General features: G+C 49.0%; 2 protein-coding genes across 2 annotated transcripts in view; one reads left to right on the top strand and one right to left on the bottom strand.

Annotated features, from left to right (window-relative positions):
* Window positions 1-825: 825 nt before the first annotated feature.
* On the bottom strand, window positions 826-15,826 carry CASP9 (caspase 9). The gene is made up of 10 exons (XM_015427936.1): window positions 15,650-15,826; window positions 10,634-10,847; window positions 10,374-10,454; window positions 8,873-8,907; window positions 8,052-8,228; window positions 7,166-7,255; window positions 4,945-5,092; window positions 2,818-2,997; window positions 2,416-2,525; window positions 826-1,700 (listed from the first exon to the last, which is right to left on the bottom strand). Exons 1-10 carry the CDS (start codon window positions 15,779-15,781, stop codon window positions 1,608-1,610), a joined length of 1,260 nt encoding a protein of 419 aa, XP_015283422.1. The 5' UTR covers window positions 15,782-15,826; the 3' UTR covers window positions 826-1,607.
* A 2,285-nt stretch (window positions 15,827-18,111) lies between these two features.
* DNAJC16 (DnaJ heat shock protein family (Hsp40) member C16) overlaps window positions 18,112-25,704 on the top strand; it is a 32,558-nt gene continuing 24,965 nt past the window's right edge. Inside the window, exons 1-2 of the mRNA XM_015428029.1 lie at window positions 18,112-18,157; window positions 23,561-23,747. Of these exons, the coding sequence (XP_015283515.1) occupies window positions 23,581-23,747 (167 nt within the window). The 5' untranslated portion in view covers window positions 18,112-18,157; window positions 23,561-23,580. The remainder of the gene's footprint in view (window positions 18,158-23,560; window positions 23,748-25,704) is intronic.

A 25,704-nucleotide genomic window follows, 5' to 3' on the forward strand; every position in this document is an offset into this window, starting at 1 on the left:
ACAGAACTGAAGCTGGTGAACCTCCTGATGGCACCTGGGTTTTGGCCATTGGGTGACACAGAGTGTTGGACTGGATGGACCATTGGACTGATCCAACACGGCTTCTCTTATCTTCATAAGTATTAACATGACACGTTAAATGATGCAAAATTCTATAGGAGGATCCTAGTTTCAGCATGCTATATACAGCCGTATAGACTACAGTCCCTAATAATTTTTCTAAGTAACTTTGTGAACCATTTAGTGCAATGCAAGTCTATTGCCTGCATAGAAAAGCTCTCTTGAATCATTCAGTTTTGCACAGTTTGCAGAAAGCCAGGAGACTCCTTTCCCCAGGCTGGTCTTCTGCTGTAAGGAAATCACTTATTCTCATCACTTACAGGGCAATCCTAATCAGAGTAACACCATTGACTTCAAAGGGCCTAGAAAGATGTACCTCTGTTTAGGATTGCACTGTTAAACCACAGTATTTCATCACCTGGGAAATGCAGTTTCCCTTCTAACAAGCACGCCGGTTGCATTCACAAGGCACGTACCTGTACAAACATGACAGGTGATTTTATTTTCTATAACTTCTTTAGAAACTTTGTACTGCCTTATTGTACTGCTTTTGTTTTTTGCATCCCCCTAAGGGGATGTTTGTGTGTGTGTCTGTGCCTGTAAGTCATGACAACTTCTCTAGCAACTCCTACTGGGGGCATGGAGGACATTCAGAGAAATGGACTAATAGCCTACCTCTGGCCTCCCCCCTGGTATTCTCTGGAGGTCTCCCTTCCAAGTACTTGCCAGGGTCGGCCCTGGTTAGCTTCCGAGATCTGACGAGTTTGAGCTTGCCTCGACTATCCAGGTCAGGGCTCCTTCCCCCCTTCTTGAGGGGAATTACAGAACACCTACGGTCCCTGGGTACAGTGTGTAAATTTTAAAAAAAGCTGGATTGCATATAAATACAGAATATTTAATACAATAAGAGGTGATGTGCAGAGTGCATTCCCCCAGCAAAATGCCTGCTTTTAACAAATTAGGAGTCTGTCTACAATCTGTCTACGTAGCCAACGTTACACTGGATGAGGGGACATGGCTTTCCTGCAGCAGACGTGGGAACAGTCCTCTGAGGAGCGGGGAGGGAAGGTCACCTCTGAAAAACCACATGCAGCAGCCTCACACGCCTGTAATTTCTGAGGTTCATGATGGCGGAGAAGGAAGCCATGACAATTAGTCTCAGTTAAAACTGGTTGCAGAGTTAAGGCCCAGAAGCCCAGGACTCAGAGTGGCTGTAAGAAAGCTGAGACCAAAACAACAGAGTGAGCAGAAGATTCCCTCAAGAAGAAATCAAGGACGAAGAGGGGGATGCCTGCCCCGAACAAAATTCCAGGCACTTATTTTGGGATCCACACAAAACTTCTCACTCTGTACAAAACTGGCTTTGTTGAAGAAATCTGTATTTCAAGGAAAAGAGGAGTCTTTTCACAGTAACGAGTCTACTCCTCGAAGGTAAGGTGAGAAGACAAATTCATCCATTCTGCATGAAGTGCATCGCAGCACACATCTTCCAAGGGTCTCTTTTGGGATAACTGCTTCATCCAGGCAGAGCCTCTCGGGCTGGGATATCATCTGGCCTTGAAGAAGAACTTTTTGCGGAGAAAGTTGAAACTGCCAGGCATTTGCTTGTACTTCCCTTTTGCAGAAACGGCGTTCCCCACCTGAGCGAAGAGAAAAGAGACCTTGCGATCCATACCTGCTGTTGTTTCGTAGACAAAGAGAACATCATCTTCTGGACTAGCCAAGCCGTTAATTGTATTACTGCATGAGTTGCTGCTCTGGGTTCCTTTCAACCCAGAGGCATGCTGAGAACAGGGACTCATGCAGAGACGCAGCATATGAATTCCCTTAAAATGGGCGATTCTTACCCTTCCGTAGTCTCAAACAGATACTTTTTTGGGCACAAGAACAAAGCATGCTGCGACTTTTATTCAGACAAAAAAACATAATTCAGAAAGCAGGCAGATGTGGTGTTAAGGAGGAGAGACTTCCTGTCCCCAACTCACCCTGGGCAAAACCCTCAAGATCTTGGAATGAAGGCAGGATACCCAAGGCCTCTTAGGCACAAATAGCTCCAATGGCTTCTGCCTTTGCAGTAGGGATTGTTAAGAATGATGAGACTGAGCTGTTTTACTCTTGAATTAAGGAGGCTCAGTTATGACTGGGTTTGTGACCCTTTCACAACCCTTTCATCTAGAAAAGCAGCCCTGCAACAGAAATCATAAATCCAGGACGGCAAAGAATACTTGCAAGGGCTCCTTCTTTACTCTTGTGGACCCCAGCTAGGAAAACACCATTCCAGCATGTATTGGGGTACCAGTAACATCCACATAGCAAAAGGGATAGTGTGTGCATGCGCATGCATGCTGGATTTACCCTCAGTAGCATGGTGAGCAGATCTTCCGAATGCGCATACTGATCAAGGATCTGGTCCAGGGTTTCCACGTACCAGGATCCACTACGTGTATCCCTCCAGGACACAAAACCTTAGGAAAGGAGGCAAGAAAAGCCACTTAAGAAATCAGCCTTCTCACTCTGATGGGTGTTAATCCCACACAAAGGCTGAGCACTCACAAAATGGGGTGCAGAATTCAGCTTCCTGAGAACTTTGACTTTTAATTTTTGAAAAGCATGTCCTGGTCCTTAACATATGCTTGCAAGAACTAGAGAAAGCTCATTCCTGACACCTCCTACCAGAGATCCTTTAACCGGAACTGGTGCGGGATTGAACTTGTGTCTGCGTGTCACTAAACCACATCTAACACTGCTGGTGCTCACCTGGAAAAGTTGAATAAGATACCAAGATGTCACTGGGGGTGGGCAAACTGGCTATGGCATCTGGCTGATCAGAGTCTCCCGCAGGTATCTGGAAGGGGTTCGCATCAGAATCTAGAGTGCTTCCATGTTGTTGATCCACAGAAGGCCCGGAATCCACCTCAAACCCTCGGTCCTTTTGTTCTACAAAGGCAAACGCAAGCACCACAAAAACGAATAGATGAACCACAATGAGCACTATGCCACTGGCTGAACTGGGAAAGTACAGATCTTCCAGGCAAATGCTGCCTCCAAGAGACCTCCAAACTGCAGGGCTTATTCCATGTTGTAACCTTTGGAGATGTCCACCAGCTAGCCCAGTCCTAAACACTGATGCATACTTAATTCTTATAAGCACTGATTGTACTCTAATGGCCTTCCAAGGAAATCTATTCTGAACCGAAGGCTTGGCAGCACTGAAGGAAACATGGTCTCTTCAGCATATCACTTTATTTACTTACTTTATTTATATCCCACCTTTCTCCTCAGTGGGGACCAAAAGGGGCTTACATCAGTCTCTTCTCCTTAGTTTCATCCTCACAACAACCCTGTGAGGGAGGTTAGGCTGAGAGTGCGTGACTAGCCCAAGGTCACCCAGCAAGTTTCCAGGGCAGAGTGGGGATTCGAACCTGGGTTTATGAGCTCCTAGTCCAACACTTTAACCACTGCCCTGCATTGGGTCTCCAGACTGTAGCCCCAAAGAAGCCATTAGGGCAGCCCATGGGATAACTACAAGTGATTTCCAGGGGTTATTTCCTGCAAAAGCGCACAGGAGCAGAACTCCGGCAGTAAAGAGCACGGGGGGCGGGCCCATGTAACAAGCAGCCCCACCCCCTGTTCCAGCAGCCCTCAGTCAGAGCAAGAAGCAGCCAGGTAAGTTGCAGAGCTCCCCCCGGCCCCCTGGTCCAAAACAGTCCAGTGGCACCTTTAAGACCAAGTTTTATTCAGGTACAAGCTCTCCCTCCTCTGCGAGGACAGATCTGTGTGCCTCTCCCCCCGCAATAGCTAGGAATCCAAAACAGTCCAGTGGAGCCTGAGCGGTGGGTGTTGCCTTCTGACACACTTCTGGTGAGGTCAGGGAGTGTGGCATATGCAAATCAGTTATGCTAATGAGCTCCTGCACCTCTTTTTTCTATGAAATGACCCCTGATTCAGGCCATTGACTCAGCTTGAACAGGAAGGGACTCAGTTTAGAGGCACACACGTGCTTGATGGGGGAACCTATAAAAGGAGGCCCCAGAAGGCCCAAGAGACAGTCAGGAGGTTCTTGCTGCTGAGACGGGAAGGGCTGGCATGTTCTTGTCCCTGTTCCCAAAGGGGGACTGCCTCAGAATGAGCAAGAGCTCGGGTTGCCAGCTCTGGGTTGGGAAATTCCTGGAGATTTGGGGGGTGGAGCCTGGGGAGAGACCTCAGTGGGGTATAATATCATACAGTCCACCTTCCATAGTAGCCATTTTCTCCAAGGGGAACTGATCTCTGTTGCCTGGAGACTAGTTGTAATTCCAGGGGATCGCCAGCCCCCCCCTGGAGATTGGCAAGCCTAGCAAGAGCAAAGGGACCAGGCAGCAATGTGAGACCCTCATGGATATGCCTGGAAGATATGCAGCCATCATGGATACACCTGGAGGACTCTAAAGGCACACAGAGGCTCAGCGCGTATCTGGCCCAAGGTCGGCCAGCGAGCTTCCATGGCAGCGCGCGGATTTGAACCCAGCTCGTACAGATCCTAGCCTGACACGCTAATCGCTATGCTGCACTGGTAGAGACCAATGGAACAGAGCTGGGGGATTTGCCCATTTGTAGTGGTTTGGTGTAGTGGTTAAGTGCGTGGACTCTAATCTGGGAGAACAGGTTTGATTCCCCACTCCTCCACTTGCACCTGCTGGATGACCTTGGGCAAGCCGTAGTTCTGGCGCAGCTGTCCTTGAAAAAGAGCAGTTTGTGTCAGAGCTCTCTCAGCTCCACCTACCTCACAGGGTGTCTGTTGTGGGGAGGGGAAGGGAAAGGAGTTTGTAAGCCGCTCTGAGATTCCCTTGGGTAGTGAAGGGCGGGGTATAAATCCAACCTCTTCTCTTCTTCTTGTACGCTCACCTCCTCCACAAGCTTGGATGAAGAAGAGTTTGGGTTTCCCCCTCAGGAGCGGACAGTGAGACCCGTTGAAGTAGCTGACGATCTTTTCCACCGCAATGGGCATTCCGTCTGTACCGAAGATCCCGCCGGGAAACTGGTTGTGTCTGGTCTGCAAGAAAAGAGACAACCCACCCGTTGACCCTGGGATCCATTAGATCTATCCCCTCTTTCCTCACAGATGATCTAGCACAGGGGTCCCCAACGTGGTGCCCATCGCCACCCTGGCCCCTTATGGCAACCTTTCCTGACACACATCAAGTGCTTTTAGAAAGTGGGCGGAGCCAGGCGGCACTTTTGCCCAGCAGGATTTAAAACAACAACAACGACAACATTGCTTTGGCGGCAGCTGCCACCACCACAGCACGAGGGTTTTCACTGTGTCACGGAATTAGGGCCTGGATTGAGCCTCAGTCCTCCGTTAGGCCTATGTGACTTTAATTTCTACAGTAATCAGCCTCTATAGTTGAATCTTTGGTTCTGTTTCCCAGGAGGCTTTGGGACTCTGCTAAGTGCTGTGGCCTTTGGGTACAGATAACCCTGCACATGATTTTCGCCTCACAAGACTTTTGCCTTCAGGGAATGTTTATGCATTGCAGAGGTCAGGAGTCACTATCAAATTCTAAACAGATAAAGAGTATTTGAAGCTAGCTTCCTGGGACTCCCTTCGCCAACCTTGACTCTCTGAGTCAATGTAGCTCAACTCAGCTTTCCTTGACCTTCCCGACCCCAGAGATAGAAGGAATGGGCTGAGAGTTGTCGTGGGCTTCAGAGGTGAACGTCAAATGCTCGTCACAGAGTTGATTGACAGTTACATTAGCTCCTGTGGTTGGAAAAGGGTACTTCATATCTGAGTTTAGTTTTGTTCCTTGATGTTCCGGCCAAGCACCCTTCCGTTACGGGTCTTGTCAGAGCAAACAAGGACATCCTTTATAGAACTTCAAGTGCACTATTTATGTATTTGGGTTTGTGCTGAAATATTCTGTGCTGAATATTGAAATGCTACAAAAGTGTTTTCTGACTTAAAGAGTGTGTAATGGAATGAACTGAGTTTTGTTTTAGAACATCTATCTCTCTCTCTCTCTCTCTCTCTCTCTCTCTCTCTCTCTCTGGAATTGGGAAGCCAACTTCCTTCCAAAATGAACTACATGGGAATGGGAGTGCATGAAAAGGTTCCTGCACCCCTCATTTCCCCAACAACTGCATGAACAACAATACGTTGTGTGTAAGCAAGAAAATTATTTTAAATAATCTGTTCATTTCAAAAGGCATCCTCTTGAGCAGAGCTTCTGCCTGAAATGTTGAAATGCAGACTCATAAAGATGAGGACCCCTGGTCTAGACAGGGCCGGCTCACCCACTAGGCGAACTGGGCATTTGCCTAGAGCGCCAGGCCTTGGATGGGGCGGCCGGCCCTGGATGGAGCGCTGAGCTGTGCCTCCCCCCCGCCCTCTTCTTCTTCTTCCCTCACCTTCCGAGGAGGAGGCCAAGGGGCGGAGGAGCGGGTCCCACCGCGAGCTTGGCCGAAGAGAGGCACGCCTCCCTCCCTCCTCCCCTACTTCAGTGGTGGCCGGGGGGGGGGGGGGGGGTTAATCACAACTTTGAAAGGGCCAACTTTGAAAGGGCCAACTGAATTCAGTTGGACCCTACTAGCTTCTCTATTTGACATCATTTGACTACGCAAGGCGCAGAAGCACCTCGAGCCGGCCCTGAGCATAAAGGAAGACGTGAAGTGGGAAGTAGGGTATCCAGGTCCCTCCTGGCCACCGGCAGAGGATGAGGGGGTAGGTTTGCCAGATCCAGGCTGGGAACCTCCTGGAGATTTGGGGGAGAATCCTGGGGAGGCCAGGGACTTCATTGGGACACAATGCCCTAGATTCCACCCTCCAAAGCATCCATTTTCTCCAGGGGAACTGATCTCCGTAATCTGGAGATGAGCTGTAATTCCAGGGGATCCCCAGGTCCCATCTGGAGGCTGACATCCCGACCAGTGGGACATATCTTGCATTTGCCAGATTTTAACCCCAGATCTTGGTGCAAAAACAAGAACAGCTCTTACTCGAGCCAAGTGCAGAAGAACAGTTTGCATAGCACATTTTATATCCTTGGCATAATACAGAATTACAGAAGGCGAACACACCGGCCCCGAGGGGTTTGCAGTCGCACAGAGACTCTCCAGGGCATACCTGACAGCCGTGGGAAAGGATCACGACCAAGCAGCAGCCGAGGGATCCATGGTTCCGCCTCACCAGGCTCTGCAACTCCAAGGTGATTTCCTAGAGACATTGGGGGGGGGGGTGCGGGGGAACCCATGCATTAAAAACATTTGCGTCGATGGTATGCTTCGTTCCTTCCCCCTTACAAAACCAGAGACTTAGTGACGCATTCCTGAAAGGCAGAGTTGAGCTGATGGGAATCAACATCTTCTTAATCACAAAAGGATTGGAATGAAAGATGAGCAGAAGTCCCAGGGATCTGGCTGCAAGCTTGGAGGAGGGAGAGCAGGAGGAGGAGGAGGAAAGAAGAAGAAGAAGAGGAGGAGAGGTTGGATTTATACCCCACCCTTCACTACTCGAAGGAATCTCAGAGCGGCTTACAATCTCCTTTCCTTCCTCTCCCCACAACGGACACCCTGTGAGGTGGGTGGGGCTGAGAGAGCTCTTTCGAGAACTGCTCTTGAGAGAACAGCTCTGAGAGAACTTGTGACTGACCCAAGGTGACACCAGCAGCTGCATGTGGAGGAGCGGGGAATCAAACCCGGTTCTCCCAGATTAGAATCTGCACTCTTAATTACTACACCAAACTGGCTCTCCCTTTATTTGGGAAGGAGCCTCATATACAAGGCAGCATTCTTTGAGGGCTTCCCAATCGCAAGAGTTCTTTCTCAGATGTAGAAAACATCACCTTCAAGCCATACTCATACCACTGACTACTTTAAGGGGAAAGGAAAAATCAGATCACATCTGAACCGAGACGTCTGCAGACTTATGGGCATGGCTGACCCTCGTCGTCAACTACTGGAAACCGCTACTGCAAAGATGCTGTGCGTAGCAGCCTCCCTTTATTCTCCACCTGAGCTGTGAGATCTCGTCGAGTCACGACTTCGAAACGGAGCAACCGGAAGCGTCTTTCCAGTCTCTCGCAGTCCACATCAGAGCCAACGCGGGCGGCAAGGCCAGACTCCTTGGAGAAGTTCACGTTGTTGATGATAAGGCAGTAACCACAGGGGTCAGAATTCAAAGCATAAACCTATAACGCAAGACAAGAGTTAACTTTTCCCCCCTGTTGAGAACATCTGGGTTAAAAAAAACACACAAGGTTCTCAAGTATGCAACTGGTTCAACTGACTCCCATTAATGTTGTGCTATGCAAGATGTGATAGTCCTGCTGTACACTGCCTCTCTTCCTTCACCGCTTTATTTTTATTTATTCATTGCCCTTGAGTCGCGGCTGACTTACAGTCAGGGGTCATTTCCTGCAGGAGCGCACAGGAGCGGAGCTCCGGCAGTAAAGAGCCCAGGGGGCGGGCACATGCAGCAAGCCCCCTACTCCCAGCAGCCCTCAGTCAGCGCAAGAAGCAGCCAGGTAAGTTGCAGAGCCCCCCGGCCCCCCGACCCAAAACAGTCCAGTGGCACCTTTAAGACCGTTTTATTCAGGTACAAGCTCTCCCTCCTCTGCCAGGACAGATCTGCATGTCGTCGTCCCCATAGCTAGCAATCCAAGAGTCCAGTGGCACCTGAGCCGTGGGTGTTACCTTCTGACACACTTCCGGTGATGTCAGGGTGTGTGGCATATGCAAATAAGTTATGCTAATAAGTTGTGCTAATGAGCTCCTGCACCTCTTTTTCTACGAAATGACCCCCGATAAAAGATATATATTTAAAAATACTAACCATTTCAGGACTCCTTGCAGCTCTCTCCTCAGAACCTAAAAAACAGGAGCAAGGAGCAAAATGACATACTGATCCATTGCCCAAGTGATTCAAGCTAATGCTCAGTCCCCAGTGCGGAATACCTGTGATTTCTAATATATAGTCCTCAGGTAGAGAATGTATCAGATATTAAACATGATAAGAACAGATTACTTTATAGAGAATGCTTTCGCAGCCAAAAGGCCGAGAAACGATTACAATCTCTTTTAAGAAAACTTAAATATATATTTTAACATTGTTAGTTACTTAGCACGTATTCGTATTAAATGCTCAGGTATATACAGATATGTAACCAATGTATTTGCCATATATTAATGTATATGCTGCTTTAAATTCTGATCTTGGATCGAAACTCGAAAAATTGATTTCTAATATATATCCCCCACAAAGGAAGAACATGCTCCATACCTCTATTAGAATCTCTGGGGAGGTGACATATGAATTTTCTAAATAAATAAATGGAGGGCCCAGAGGCTCTATCCATACATTGTTGGATAGTGTGGTAAAACTTTTTTTTTTGCAACTGGATCTTTTTCTGTAGACTAGGCAGTCCAATTGCCAGTTATTGCTGTACTGCAATGAAAGAATAACATCTGTTGATGTGTGGATGCGGCCTTAGGTTAGGAGCAATGTTCCCTCTAAGCTGTGGAGTCTTGTGAGCAAAAATTCTACTTTGTGAGCTGCTGGCATTAAAGTTGTGAGCGAGCGATTTGGCTACTGCATAAATTAGTTGGCTCTTGGAGCCCTCCTTCCTGAGCCAAGGCAAAAATGTGTGAGCTAGAGGCTAAAATACTGTGAGCTAGCTCACACTAACTCAGCTTAGAGGGAACACTGGTTAGGAGGGCAAAGAATTCCCATTTATCCTCTCAGTCACACAGTTTCTTTCAAGACCCCACCTGTAGGACTATAAACAAGAATGACAAATTCAGGGTCCTGGAGTGGAGACCAAGCCCTATGAGGAGAGGATGAGTGGAATGTTCAGTCTCGAGAAGAGGAGGCTGAGGGGGGATGTGAGTGATTGCTCTCTTGAAGTATTTGAAAGTATTTGAAAAACTGCCGCTTAGCGGAGGGCAGGGAGCTGTTCCTGTTGACAGCCGAGGAGAGGACTCGCATATAATGGGTTTAAATTAAGGGCAGGAAGGTACCAGCTGCATATTAGAATTATTATTTTTTTACAGTATCAACTGCCTAGGGAGGTGGTGAGCGCTCCCTCACTGGCAGTCTTCAAGCAGCAGCTGGACAAACCCTTGTTAGGGATGCTCCAGGCTGATCCTGCATTGAGCAGGGGGTTAGACTAGATGGCCTATCTGGCCCCTTCCAACCCTGTGATTGTATGATTCTATATTCTCATATTTTGGAGTAGAACACATCTACCCAGGTTTTATCAGTAAGCCTATGGAGGAAGAGCGATAATAAGCAAGCGGAATTTAAGCAATTGATCAGAAAGCAGTTTTCTCCTTACCCTGAGTGGCTGCAATTTCACGATCTGGTTCTTGAAATCTCTCCTGGGCTGGGAAAGGTAAATATTCTCTTGTCTGCATACCTGCAATATAAGACAATTGGATTTCCTAAGCCAAAACATGACCTCAAAAACACGTGAACAGAGAGATACCCAGAATCTTCGTCATCACACGTGAGATGCATTCGCCCTGCCCCACAAGCAAACTTGAGTACAGAAGTCGCTGATGCAACCAAACCAAGATCAGCCCACTTGGGACATACCGGGGTCAACTTGTCCAGCACGCGTGTGGCCCATGATTGGTTCTATGTGGGCTGGGGGCAATTGCAGATGGTGGCATCCCTCACTCAGCAGAGTTGCCAGGTCTTTCTGTCCAGTTTCACGGAGACACCAGATGAAGGCAGGGAGGGCTTCTTTTCCTCGCGTCTGCAGGTCAGTGATTAACTCCCTGGCCTGGTCCCTTCGAGTACCTGCACTCTGGAGACAAGTTATTCCTTCTGGGAAGTCCAGCAAATGCAGAGCATATATTTCGTGCCTTTGCATTTGAAAACTGAGGGGGGATAAAGAGGCTTAAATAATGGTGGTGCATCTACACTAGTGCAACCAGCAATTGATCTTCGATAAGGAGCTAGCCAGACTTCCACTCTCCTACTTGACACAATCATTTTATTGGCCCACACTAACGTAAGTCCCACCCTCAAGAACTACAGGTGTCAACATTCCTTGTTCATCATTGCTTTCAGAACAACTCATTTCATTTTTGTGCATTTAAATGTACCAACCTGAGAGCTTTGCCCTTCGATGCATCTGATGAAGTGAGATCCGACTCACAAAAACTGCTGCTGGAATAAATTTTGGGCCCTGCCACACGGCAGGGGAAAAGCCTCTAAAGGCGCGGCTTTTAAAAGCCGCGCCAACGTTGAGACGCCGCAGCGGGATCCGTGGGATCCTGCCGCGGCGCCTTTTCTCCCCGGCGCGATCAAACGCCGGGGAGAAAACACAGCCCTAACCGGGAGCCGGCCGAACTGCGCATATCGGAGCATGCGCAGTTCGGCTCCGGGCCGGGGTTGTGCCGGCGCAAGGACACACCGGCGATCAAACACCCGGCTAGCAGCGCGGCTTCCAGTTGAACCACCAAGGTAGGTGGTTTCAACTTGAGGTGCATTTGTGCGGGGAAGGGCCAGGTCAGGGACGGAAGCAAGACGCTTCCCAGATGTTGTGGTACGATCGCGACGGTTTGATCCGCCCCCGAACTGTCCCGCTCCCGGCCCAAATCGCCTAGTGTGAACGGGACCTTTGTCCGTCTTTCAGAAGGAAATACTTCTTTACACAGAGAAGGATTCAAATGTGGTATCTGCTGCCAGAGAATGTAGTGATGGCCACAGGCATAGACAGCTTTGAAAAGGGATTAGACAGATTCACGGGGGAGAGGTCTATCAGTAACCACAAGCCCTGGTAACTAAAGGGAACCTCCACGTTCAGAGACAGTCATCCTCTGAATCCCAGTGCCAGGAGGCAACATCAGGGGAAGGCCTCAGCTTCTGTGCTCTGTAAACTGGTCGGCCACTGTGTGAGACAAGACGCTGGACTATATGGGCTGATCCGACAGGGCTGTTCTTATGCTTTTATGTCTTTAAGTTGCCACTGAATTCCTATTTCATTTCCTTTCACTGGCCTTTCTTTTTCTTAATTAAACTCCATTTACATGGGACTTTCCTGAATTTTTTAATCCCCCCTCCAATTAAAATTGGACTTCCCAATGGAGGCCCAGTTCTACCTGAGTTGATTTATTTTTATTACTTATTTATATATTAGGTAAAGGTCAAGGTTCCCTTGCTTGAAAGCCAGTCGAATCCGACTCTAGGGTTGCGGTGCTCATCTCCGTTTCAAAGCCAAAGAGCCAGCGCTGTCCGAAGACGTTTCCATGGTCATGTGGCCGGCATGACTAAACACCAAGACGCATGGAACGCTGTTACCTTCCCACCGAAGTGGTACCTATTTATCTACTTGCAATTTCTTGCTTTCGAACTGCTAGGTTGGCAGGAGCTGGAACCAGAGATGGGAGCTCACTCCATCATGCGGCACCCGGGTCTCGAACCGCTGAACTACTGACCTTCCACAGCCTGCAGTTCAGCGTCTTAACCACTTGAGCCACCGCAGCTCCATTTATATATTAACAAATCATAATTAAAAACATCACAATTGAAAACCAACCAAATAAACACCCCAAATAACCCTTCCCCAAATATACCTCATATTTATACTCCATTAAAAGCTAATAAAATGGCTTTGCTGTGCTTTTTAAAAGTTGTTTCAGGATGTGTGCCTACAGAGGAGTCCAACCACTATGCTCCTGCATGAGTCACCATTCTGAGAATCCCTTTTTTGAGGGTTGCATCTCTGGCTTCGGAACAAATGGTCCCCAATGCCAAAATTATCAGCAGAGGGTGATTTAAATGTGATGCTGGCAAAGAAAAAGCACTTTCTTGAGGGACTTTACATTCACAATGCCATCTCATTTAAACTGGGCTGCTACCCTCACAAAGTAGCTAACATGTGTTTAGTTAGCATGACAGAGGCCCCGGTCACACGGGCCGGATATCGCGGGGGGGGAGGCGTGGCTAATTGCCCCGGCGCAGTTTGATTCGCGATTACGCGATCAGACGCGACGGCGGCACACCACGGGTCCTTCCCTCCGCGCCGGCAGGTAAACGAGGGTGGCAATCACACAACGATCCTGCAGCGCGGCAAAGAAGCGGCATGGCGCGATCACACCAGCAATGGCTAGGTGCCGCTGCTGTGACAAACGGGGTCATTTTTTAAAAGCCGAAACGGCAGTTTTGCTTTCCTCTTTGTGCGCATGCGCCGTTGGGTGCTTGTGCGCATCTTGTGGAGACTTGGGGGGAAAAAACCTGTTTGCGAAGGGACATGGGCGGGTGCCGGATGCCACCACTGGAAACGCGATCAGACGCCAGCCCTTGCCCCACGGTTTCCGGAAACTAGTACCTTGGAGGTACTCGTTTTTAACTCTGCATCTTCGGTGGGAAGCCTCGGGTTCGCCACAGGAGCTCTACGCTTCCCAGATGTTGCGGTGTGATCGTGCCCGGAAAATCCGCCTATCTTTCGTCTGTGTAGCGTGGCTAATGCTCCGTGTGACCGCAGCCAGAGGTCTGCTGATCAGGCAGGCGCATGGCGGACGCTTCCTCGGGTCGCTCCCGAGGGCGCCTCGCCCGCCCGCGGTGGAGGAGGGAATCCGCGCGAGCGGAGACCCGAACGAGCCCCTCAGAAGAGAGGAGCTCGGATCCGGGGCGCTTTAGGGCGCACTAGGGGGGAGTCGCTCTTTCGACCGAGAGGTCGGAGAGCGAGGCTCCCGCCATGCCCTGCCCCAATGGACCTTGCTGCGTGAGCGACCCCGAACGGGGTTTAGCGGAGCCACCAGACGTCACCGAGTGATAAAGCGACCATCCGCAAAAGTGGAAAAGAAAAAGAAAAGATCGGCTTAACTGTGAGTTGTCAAAATGCAGAGAAAAAGAACTGAAAATTGTTTCCCCCCCCCCAGCGAAAAAGGCGAAGAGGTTTATCCTCCATCTAAACAAGCGAAAAAGAAAAAGGAGGGAGGGACTTCCGTCTGGGCGTTTGTTTGTGTGCAAGAGCCGGCTGTTGAATGTTTGGACTGTTTATGGCTGTGAATCCGACGGGAGTTTTGCAAAAAAGATAAGTTGGAATTGTGACAGCGAGAAGTGCCTGATAAGCGCTTATAAGTCAACAATTGCGAGGAGGACCCATAGAGAGTCTGGGAGCGAATATAAAAGCGAAAATGAAATTGATACCATTCTCGAAAATGGGGACCTCCGGGGCATGAAAGGAAGAGGATTTATAGTACATGAACTGAGCGTATTAACAACAACCCGAAGGAGGATCTAACAAGCCGGAAGGAGAAGACAACAGAGACAACAGAGGAAGCTCCTCCACGTCAGCGATAGTAAAAGTACCCAGCACGCAAAGAAGCGGTTCTGGATGTGCACAGAAGAGACCCTTTTTATTAACAGAATCTCAAAGGAACATTACTAACATACTAACAGAGAATACATGTAACAGGACTAAGAAAAGAAGTTTGACAACACACAGAAGAAGCCCAAGAAGATTAATTGGACATTACTAACAGTTTAATTTACCAGTTTATATATCACTCAGCTTTCTCTTTCTCCCACTGTCTACCCCTCCCTTTTTTTTCTTTTAAGCGAAATACCTCCCCTTTTTAGGGGAGCCAATAAAACCTTTATTAAAAAAAAAAACATGCCAGTCAAGCATCTGCTTGTTGCAGATAGCAGCACAGTTTAAATGAGATACAGGGCAAAGTGCAGAACTGCAGAGTTGGAGTCTTTTGCCTGGCCAGCATCACATTCAAATCAGCTGATTATGGAACAACCTCCCCAGGGAGAAGTATCTGGCCACCTCACTTTTGATCTATAGGGGGCACTGAAGACAGTTTTATTTAGGACTGCACTGGATCAAAGCACTCCTAAATTGTGCTTTTAAACTTCGGTTTTATGTATTTTTATGCAATCTCTTTTATGTATTTTATTTATATAGTAAGCCACCTGAGCTCCATGAGGAAGAAAGGTGGCCAATAAACGTTTCAAATAAATTTGGCCTTATTAGGAGTTCAGAGCAGTGACTCCTACAGAAATGCAACGGCCAGCCTCCTCCGCAGAGAGATATTTTGGGCTCATCACTGCAGCCTTTAACGAACTTGTTTCTTGCAGTACAACAAGTCTCTCACAACATACTAGTATATAATGGCACACAGATTAAGAATTATTAGGTGTTTTAGGAGTAGAGCAAAGAGTTTCCCCTCTGACATTCCACAAGAGAAGACGTTGGAGAGGGTGGGGATTAGACAAAGTTGCTCTGGGCTAGACAGTACAAAGAAGACACCAGTTTTTATCCTTAGATTTGCACAAGTGCTAGAAAGCACTTATCAGGGCTGCGGTCACCCATCGTCGGATAACTGTGCTACAGCACAACAGCCAGTGATGCGTGGCCGCCACCCTTAAGGATCTCCATGCACGTACAGAGATCGCTGCCGAGGAAGCTCTGGAGGTTGGGGAACCCATTTTTCTCTCTCCTAGATTCAGAGCAGAGCTGGGGAAATCCCAGACGCCCTGGCATTGCTGCTTTCAGGACTTCCGCGGCGGCGCCAAGCGGGTCTGACTTCCAGGCAGACAAGGAAGTAGCCGATTCCTTAAGCACAAAAGATTCTGCGCGCAGCCGGATACCTGGATCTCCTCGATCATGTCCGGCGTGAAGATCCCTTTGTGCACCAGCAGGTCCCAGAGCGGCTCCACCTGCAGCTCCTTCACCAGGCGCAACCGCGAGCGCTGCAGCAGTTGGCGCTGAGCCTCGTCCATGGCCCCGGGCGAAGCAGCGAGCAGAGACACCCACCCCGGGCGCCGCACTCCTTCCGCGAAGGGAGACCCGCCCGGGGAACCCCGCCCACAGGCCCCGCCTGCAACATCACAGTCCATATAAGGACATACGGGCCGGGAGTGAGCGGGGAAGGTTCTAGCTCCGCTGGTTTGGTCAGTCTGTTGCTTTGACTGGCCCGGACGGGGATTTCGGTCCGGCCCACCGACCGAGACACTTAAAAATACATCAGTGCCCATAGAGAATAATGGAGAGTAGGCTTGCCCAGAGGGATTTTTGTTGTCGTTGTTCAGTCGCACAGTCGAGTCCGACTCTTCGCGACCCCATGGACCAGATCCCGCCAGGCCTTCCTGTCTTCCGCCGTCCTCTGAAGTTGGCTCAATTTCATGTTCGTTGCATTTATGACCAGTGTTCCCTCTAAGCTGAGTTAGTGTGAGCTAGCTCACAGTTTTTTGGCTTCCAGCTCACACATTTTGGTCTTAGCTCAGGAAGGACGGGCTCCAGAGCAAGCTAATTCATGCAGGAGCCAAATCGCTCGCTCACAACTTTAATGCCAGTAGCTCACAAAGTAGGATTTTTGCTCACAAGACTCCACAGCTTAGAGGGAACATAGTTTATGACACTGTCCAACCATCTCATCCTTTGCCGTCCCCGTCTTCTTTGACCTTCAAAGGTCCAAGGTCACCACGGGGCTCAGGGAAGCGGGGGAACGTTTCGCACGCCCCCCCCCCCGCGGCCGTTGCAGCTGCCGTCACCAGCGTCGACGACCATAACTTTTTAAAGAGCCCCTAACGAGAGCTGGGGGAATGAGCTTTGGGCAATATTGCCTATGGGCAATCATGGATTCCTTGTTGGCAATTATGTCCCTATGAGCAATCACGGATTCTCTATTGGCAGTTATGTACTCCATTATCCCCTATGGGCAAGCGTCCTCTCCATTATTCCTTATGGGCAGTTATGGATTCTTTATTGGCATTATGGATTCTCTGTTGGCAATTATGTACTCCATTATCCCGTATGGGCAAGCGACCTGTCCATTATTCCCTATGGGCTGCAATAAGAACATAAGAGATGCCAATGTTGGATCAGGCCAAAGGCCCATCCAGTCCAACACTCTGTATCACACAGTGGCCAGAAATACCAGGTGCCATCAGGAGGTCCACCAGTGGGGCCAGGACATTAGAAGCCCTCCCACTGTTGACCCCCCCCAAGCACCAAGATGACAGAGCATCACTTGCCCCAGAGTCCCTATCTATACCTTGTGGCTAATAGCCACTGATGGACCTCTGCTCCATATGCTTATCTAATTCCCTTTTGAAGCCGTCCATGCTTGTAGCCGCCACCACTTCCTGTGGCAGTGAATTCCAAGTGTTAATCACTCTTTGGGTGAAGAAGTATGGATTCTCATGGATTCTACGGATTCTCTATTGGCAATGGATTCTCATGGATTCTCTATTGGCAATTATGTACTGCACTATCCCCTCTGGGCAAGCCTACTCTCCATTATTCTCTATGGGCACTCATGTATTCCCTATGGGAAATCGCTGTCCTTAGTTTTAGTACGTCCTGTTGCAATTTCAGATCTCCAGCCCTCACCTGGAGGTCGGCAAATCTCTGTGGGCATCTCCTAGGGCTGCCAGCCTCCAGGTGGGGCCTGGGGATCTCCCGCTTTTACCACTGATCCCCAGCCGAAAGAGATCAGCTCCCCTGGAGAAAATGGCTGCTTTGGAGGGTGGACTCGATGGCATTGTACTGTGCTGAGGCCCCTCCCCTCCTCAAACCACGCCCTCTCCTGGCTCCACCCTCAAAGTCTCCAGGTATTTTCCAACCCAGACTTGGCAACCCTAGCATCTCCTTTAGAAACTTTTAAAAAATGTTTGGCTGAATTAGGCTTAATATCTCTAAATGGGTATTCGGAGTGAGGTTATTCCCCCCCCCCCCTATTGTTGCTAATGTAGCATTTTTTAAAACTGCAATGATTTCAGCCGCCGTAGCGATAAAACCGGGTCAGGAACGCTGTGAGGCGAACAAACCAATCAGCGCCGAGGTCGTTGAAAACGAAACAAAACAGTGTGACGGCCAAACGACTGCGCATGCCTAACAGCCTCCTTCCCACCATACAACGCGGGACTGTGACGCTCTATCCCTCGCGGGAGAGATGTAGCTTTTAATCGGGCCGCGCATCTCTGTGGTATGGGAAGACCTCTGCAGGCCTTTTCCGGTCAAGAAAGGCGGAGCTTTGGTTTTCATTCCGGGCCGGGACGGAAATAAGGGTTTCGCTGCGCCGTCTCTATGGTGACGGCGGTGAGGGGCGGGTCTCCAAGCCGGAAGTGGGGACCGGGGAGACAGGAGCGAACAGGGTGGGTATTGCGAGCCTTTCATAAGCAGCTGGGGTGGGGGAAGGAGATGGCTGTCAAAAGAATGTCAGCGGGGGGAGGGAGGGAGCCCTGCCTCGGTCAGTGGGAGGCGTGAAGGACAGGGCAGTCAACAATACATGGTTGCTATAGGGAGGCCTGTCGGGGGGAGGGGGGGCTGCAGGTTGGGAAGCGCTACTACCCGACGGGGCTTCCTTAGTGGGAAGGGGCACGTTTGGGAGAGGGGCTCGGAGTCTTTTTGGTTTCCTGCACGTATTTGAAGATAGAGGGAGGCTGAAACCTCTCGAGGGGCAGCTTGGGCATGTGTGGAGGGAAGGTAATGGCAGAGCCTCCTTGTGTATGGACAGTCTACCCCTGGGTTCCAGGTGCTGCAGGGTGAGCCGCTAAGCATGCAGTCATCCTTCCTCCCCTCCCTTTGGGCTTCACTTCTGAGTCATCTTATCTTGCTGCTCTTTTGTAATGCGGGTAATATGTGGCCCTTCTGCGCTGTTGTCTGCTGTTCAAAGCGCGTCACTAACGGTATCGTAGCCGACATTGCAATAGCTGTGTAAGGTAGGCCTCTGGTGTTATTATTGTCTTACAGATTGAGGGAGGTGAAGCGACTGAGAGGGAGCGGAGTTACTTGTGGCCAGCCCTTGTGTCTGTGGTTCATAACTGTGGTCCGTAGCTCCCAGTAGGTTAAATGTGATCAGCTGTGTTCTTTTGGGGGAGTCCTGAATTATGTGGATCTCAGGCTGAGACTGCAAGTCGATCCATACACGCTTCCTTCGCTGTTTATGTGATGCTTATGTTCTGTGACGGGGGGGAGTCCTGAATTATGTGGATCTCAGACTGTAAGTCGATCCACACACACTTCCTTCTCTGTTTATGTGATGCTTATGTTCTGTGTCTGCATTTAGGCCTTTAAAAATAGATGTGGTCATTTCATGACATTTGGATTGGGTGGAGGGGTTGGCATGCTGTCCTTGAGAGGCAGCTCAGCATCCTGTCTATTAAAAAATTTCTGAATCTTTGTTGTCCATTTCCTGTTTTGGCTGCTGTAGTCCTGCCCTGTGGGAAAGGCGGGAATGGCGATTACCACCCCCAAGACAAAACTCAAAAAAGAAGTTGAAGCACCTGTTCTGCTGAAAAATTTGAGCATGGTAGAGGCATGGTGGAGGTTTATATGGCTATGCACTGTGTGGGGAGAGATGACGCCCCCCCCCCCCCCCCATCCGTAGAATATTAACACTCTGGGACAGCCAGTGAAATTTATAGAGAATTAGATTTGGGGTACCCAAAAGAAGATATTTCTTCACATGATACATAATTATTTTCGAAGGGTCTTGAGTACAAGGTGTAATGCTGGACACCACCTTACATGGCTTTGAAAGGGAACTAAAGACAATTGAGGGGAGGGTGAGTCAAACAGTTGCTATTTGGCATGAGGGTGTAATGGGAACCTCCATGAACACTTGGAGTGGAGGGCAACAGCAAGAGGAGCCAATTGCTTTCATTCTCTGTGTGTGGGTTTCCTGGCTGCATCAAATTTAGAGCATTCTAAATGCATAAAAGCATTTGTGGAAACAGTCACCGGCCCAAAGCAGCCTTTTAGATTTCCAAACCCTGTTTAAAAAATAGTTGCCTATAAAGCACATCTAAGCAGCACATAAATGCAAATCAGTGATAAATTGGCTTAGCTGCTCAAGTCAGCAATTTAAAACTGCTTACAAACCAAAGGCCCTCTTTTAAAGAGAACAGTTTTCGGCAAATTGGTGGCCATCCCTGGAAGGGTGTTCCAGAGTTGCATAGTGATAATAAAAATGCAATTAACAAGAATTGCATTTCTTTGGGCAGAGTTTGGTCCTTGACAAAGTTTAGAATGGTTGAAATAGACACAGATTTTGAAGCTGGCTTGCTGAGTTTTTCTGATGCTGAATTTAAAAATGGAAACCATCCCCTGGTGAGCTATCATGCCGGTCTGAAATCAGGCTGACTGTCATGTGTATACCCTTCCCTTGTTAGCCTAATATAGAAGGTACTGAGGCCACACAGATTCATTTCTAGCTGGGGTTGTTGGTTCTGAAGCACTGGTTTTTCAAACTAGTTTGGGAAACCTCGAGGCTCCTTTGAAGTCTCTTGGCGGGATGAGAAGCTAGCTTAAACATTACAAGTAGCCTCTGAAACCCACAGCTTCAGCAGAGTGGTGTTCTCGGTAGCACTCCCTGTTGATGTGGAGTGATGACGAAGCCTTATGTACCTTGCCAGAGTACTCTGCGAACTGACTGTACATATAAAAGCGTGCTTCAGAAACCTGCAGGGCTCCATGGCAGGTATTCAAGGATTTCTCAGTGGTTGAAAAAGTTGTCTGGAGACGGAAAGTTTCTGTTCTAACTTCTCTGGCATATGCAAACGATTGACCAAGTATGTGTGATGGGCGGATCCCTAACCATGGTAGCCATCCCAGGAAACATCTAGATTCTGTGGTTTGATGCTATCTTTTGTTGTATATGTCTTGCTGACTGGGTGACCTGGTGGCATGATGCCTATCTTGTGCTTTCCCTGACAGTTCTGTACCAGTGCTGGGCATAATCCACCCCCCCCCCATTTTTGTACATGCACTCCTGTTGTCTTTCTGCATAAGTGTGTGCATTGTCTTATCCTGAGCACTGTTACAGCACCCTTAAAATACAAACTCCAGAAATAAGGCATATAATTCTAGAACAGGGGTGGCCCAGCTTGATGGGAGACCACCAAGGAAGCCCAGGGTTGCTACGCAGGGTCAGGCAATGGCAGACCACCTGTGTTCATCTTTTATAGACAGCTTCAAAAGAGAATTAGATAAGCATATGGAGCAGAGGTCCATCAGCGGCTGTTAGCCACAAGGTATAGATAGGGGCTCTGGGGCAAGTGATGCTCTGTCTTCTTGGTGCTTGGGGGGGGGGTCAACAGTGGGAGGGCTTCTAATGTCCTGGCCCCACTGGTGGACCTCCTGATGGCACTGGTATTTCTGGCCACTGTGTGACACAGAGTGTTGGACCGGATGGGCCTTTGGCCTGATCCAACATTGGCGTCTCTTATGTTCTTATGTTCTTATGCTTAACACAAGAGCCACATAGAATAAACGTCTGATGTTTGAGAGAGCCGCGAGACACGAACAAATATTACCCACACATTTTTGTTGAAAAATATGCAAATTTGCTTTTTATTAACGTTAAATGAGACTGCCAAAAATAATAAGTGGGGTAAAGGCAAATATTGATAATGATATTTATTTGTCCAATGATGTTTGTTTGTTTGCTAATGATATTTAGCTTCCCCAGCTGCCCTGCTGGGACCCACACAATATGTGTGAAAGAGCCACATGCCGCTCTGGAGCCACAGTTTGGCCACCCCTGTTCTAGAAGCTGATTTGGTGCCTTCCCCACTCCTCCTTTCGGGTGAAGGATGGGGGAAGGTGCTGGATGTTGACGCAAATAAATCAAATACAGTACTTTCTTAGATCACTTGGTCTGGTCTGTAGTTAGAAAGTAAGGTGGTACAGTTATGAGGTGATTGAGACAGTGTGGTGTAGAGGTTTGCATATCAGACTGAAGTGATCTGGGTTTGAGTCCTCACTCAGGTTCACTGAGGTTCACTGAGCGACCTTGGTCCAGGCCTAGCCTACCCCACAGGGTTCTTGTGAAAATAAAATGGAGGTGAGCCACAGATGCTACCCTGAGCTTCTTGGAGGAAGAGAGGGGTTAGAATATTGGCAGGCAAGATGGATCACGTATTTTCAGATTGCACATGGAAGATCAGAATTTTAAAAAAATTGTCCCCTATAAAATCAGAACAAGAAGTATAAAGCCTTGAGCTATAACCTTTCTCAGATGGGCTAACATTCTTCTTTTCAAGGAGTTCCCCCCCCCCCCAATCTGTTTTCACATGTTACGCCCTGCCCATAGTAATACAACCCATTCTCCCTCATAACTCTAGCCTGTATCTTAGTACATCCCATCTTTATCCTTGGATGAAGGGCAGGGTCTCAAGGCAGCATATGTGATTCTCTCCTCCTGCACTTTATCACAGCAACCCTCTGAAGAAGGGTGGAGTGAGAGTGTGGGCAGTTGGCGCACAATCACCCATCAAGCTTCATATCTGCGTGAGGATTTGAATCCTGGTCTCCCCCAGCCCTAGTGTGGCAGTTCAACCGGTACTCCACACTGGCTGCCTCCTAATTTGCCTGCCTCTGTAGACCCACCCTGACATGTGAATGTTCAGGCTACAAGAAGTTCCTAGTTGCACCAAGGAATCTAAAACAGTTTTTTGTGCTGTTATCTCAGTGTACTGGCTGGCTTTTAGAAATCACTGTCCCCCCCCCCCAAAAAAAATCCAGTTTTCCAGAAATCCCCTTATTACATTTCTTCATTTGTAAAGTTTGAAATCAGGGTGGTGCCGCTGAAGCATCTTCCGTGCCCCACTGGCTAAACATGTGTTCATCTTTGGGTTTGGAATGAGATTTGCCACTCCCTTGTCAGCCGCCAGTTGAGTCCCCTATCCTCATTTATGTTTGGAGCAAAAATGTCTAGTTTTGCACACTGAGTCTGCGAATAAACGCAGCTGGTTTAGGCCTCTCTGGTGGTACCACCTATTGCTGTGCCTCCTATCAGGTTCCTTTTCCCCTTTTGGTGACCAGCAATGTTTCTCACCAGAAATAATGAAAATGGTACAGGACTGTTCCCACACAGACAGTTCCTCTGCCTTGGCCTCCTTAGAGCAGTGCAGAAGCATCTATGTGACACCATTCTGTGCTCATCCTGTGTCCATGTTTTCTCCCACTGTGTGGAGATCTTCCTCAAGATCCTTTTGGAATGATTGTAGTCAAAGCACCTTTGGCGGCCACATGGATGGGAAGATGTGCATTTTTGCATGTCCCACCCACATCAGTGCCATTTCCTTATCTCAGTCCCTGCTGTTGCCATTCTTCTTCCCTTCTCAGAGTTCTTCTTTGGGAGCTCTTTAAAAATGTGTAATTGCTAGGGCACTGTGGCATGATGACATTAGAACCATCTGTTGCAACAATATATTGATCTGGATCAGACTGAAGGCCCTTCTAGCTCAGGATCCCAGCCCTCCTGCCCTCCACAGCTAGTATTCAGGTACACAGCCTCTGAACATGGAAGTTCTATTCATGCATCATGTCTAAGAGCAGTCAATGGATCTGTCCCCTGAATCTGTCGCCTTTTAAAGTAGTCAAAGATAGCATCCATTGCTATCCTGTGGAGGAGGCAAAAATTAAATTGTGTCCAAGACAAGGGTGTGTGTGTGATGGGCAAGAGTAAGGGACCCAGCACTGCCACTCTTCTCCGCATGCGGTTCCTAATTTCTACCCTTGCCTGTTAAACCTGTGGAAAAACTTCTTTGCAGGTTCTCTGAAGGAAAACAGCATGGAAGCAAAAAGGTTAAGCATCTCCCTGGTCCTGGTTCTGTTCCTGATCCTGGCCTTGCAAATCTTATCCGCTGTCGACTTTGACCCGTATCGAATCCTGGGAGTCAGCAGGATGGCCAGCCAGGCGGACATTAAGAAAGCATATAAGAAGCTTGCCCGAGAGTGGTACGTGAGTCCAGAAATATAATTTGATCTCGCTTCTGGCCTAAAGACTGGCAGCCTGTTGCTTGCGAGACTTGTCAGCCTTTGCTGTCTCGTTACCTTGACCTGTGGCAGGGGAAAATGTTCTCTGACTATGGGGATAGAACCTAAAATAAGGACAGGGAAGAAGCTTTTGGAGAAGAGGGAGCCCCAAAAAAGCAGGGCCACCTCCAAGTAGCAGTAGGAAGCAGTCTTCCACAAAATCATAAGATACGTTGTTTTCCTTTTACTAGCACAGTTAGCATAAAGTCCAATTAGTGTAGGAATGATTGGGGTTGGATCCAGGCTGAATTAGCAGTTTCCATGGAATCCCCCCTTATGGTGTTCCTTGGGGTCCCTTTGTCCCCCCCAGGAGCACCGTTTTCTGAAGATCTGCAGGTTGCAGTGGGAGGGGCCACAGCCATAATAGGAAAGTTCCATTCCACTGATGGAGAATTCAGTCTATACATAAAACATGGTGGGATTGGGCTTTCCAGCAGGCTAGTAGCGGGCTACAGTTGGCAACCAAGCCCAGTGACCTGGTAGGGAGCGTGACCGCCAGTGTGCTAGCAGAGAGGATGAGAGCACGTGAACACAGGAAGCGGCCTTATACTGTATCAGACCATCGGTCCTTCAAAGTCAGTATTGTCTGCTCAGACTGGCAGCGGCTCTCCAGGGTCTCAGGCAGAGGTCTTCCACAGCACTTACTTTCAGGTCCTTTAACTGGGGAAGATGCTGGGGAAACCAGAGAGGAGGCATGGCAAGCAGAAGGGCTGGGGAAATAGGGAAGCTAAGAGACTGAGAAGGCCAGGAAAGAGAGTAGCTTAGAAGAGAAGGCCAAAGAAGCAGACGGAGCAGCTGCAGCCAGAGGAAGAGCCCCAACATTGAAAGGCTGAATGGAATTGCTGGGGAAGGGTGGGAAGATGTGAAAAAGCTTAGAGGGGCTGACAGGTTGTGCTCCAAGAAATGGTGGCGGGTGGAATGCTGGCCTGAACGTCAGGTATTACTTCAAAGTTACTAGTCGAGGTCTTGTCTCTGGTTCCAGCTCCTGCCAACCTAGCAGTTCGAAAGCAAGAAATTGCAAGTAAAATAGGTACCGCTTCGGTGGGGAGGTAACAGCGTTCCGTGCGCCTCGGCGTCTAGTCATGCCGGCCACATGACCACGGAAATGTCTTCGGACTGCACTGGCTCTTTGGCTTGGAAACGGAGATGAGCCCCGCAACCCTAGAGTCGGATTCGGCTGGCTTTCGAGCAAGGGAGACCTTTACGTTGTGTGACAAACGTCCTGCACACTAAAACGCACAGTCCAAATATCGGCCACAGTGAGTTTCATTCGGCAGAATGGATCTCTTCTGGGCATTGGACTTGGCTGGTCTTCACCCGGTGGAAACACGGAGCTGTTTGCCCATCGTGTCCCAGCTGTGCTGTAGGAAGAATTCTCTATGTGGATGTAATGCTTCTTGGTGTATGTTGACGTGGCTTCATTTCGAGGCCAACGTGTATAGATAGGGGAGGCACGTGTATGTTACTAAGTCTTTAACAGCTGTCCACGTACAAAGTCCATTCCAGTTCTTCTTTCTCAGTCTTCTGAGTGAGAAGAATGCCTTGCCCAGGGCCACGGTTGAATGGGGCTTTGAACCGGGATCTCCTGGGCCCCAAACTTACTCTCTCTGTAGGTCTGCTACAATGGACTGTATGTGAAATGCAGAAGGTGGCACAGGGAAGGACTGTGGCTCAGTGGTACAGGCAGAGGTCATTTCGGGGGGGAACGCAGTTCCCCCGGGTGAGGTACGGGGGGCGGGGCACATGACGAAGCCCCGCCCCCTGCTTCCGGCCGCCCCACTTCCGGCCCTCATTCAGCCAGGAGGAGGCAGGAGAAGAGGGAGGGTAAGTTGCTTCCTCCCTGCCTCTCCCCACCCCTGCCTGCCTGGGGCCAGGGAGG

This window comes from Gekko japonicus, unplaced genomic scaffold (genome assembly GCF_001447785.1).
Source record: "Gekko japonicus isolate JY-2015 unplaced genomic scaffold, Gekko_japonicus_V1.1 scaffold435, whole genome shotgun sequence".
Lineage (NCBI taxonomy): Eukaryota > Metazoa > Chordata > Lepidosauria > Squamata > Gekkonidae > Gekko > Gekko japonicus.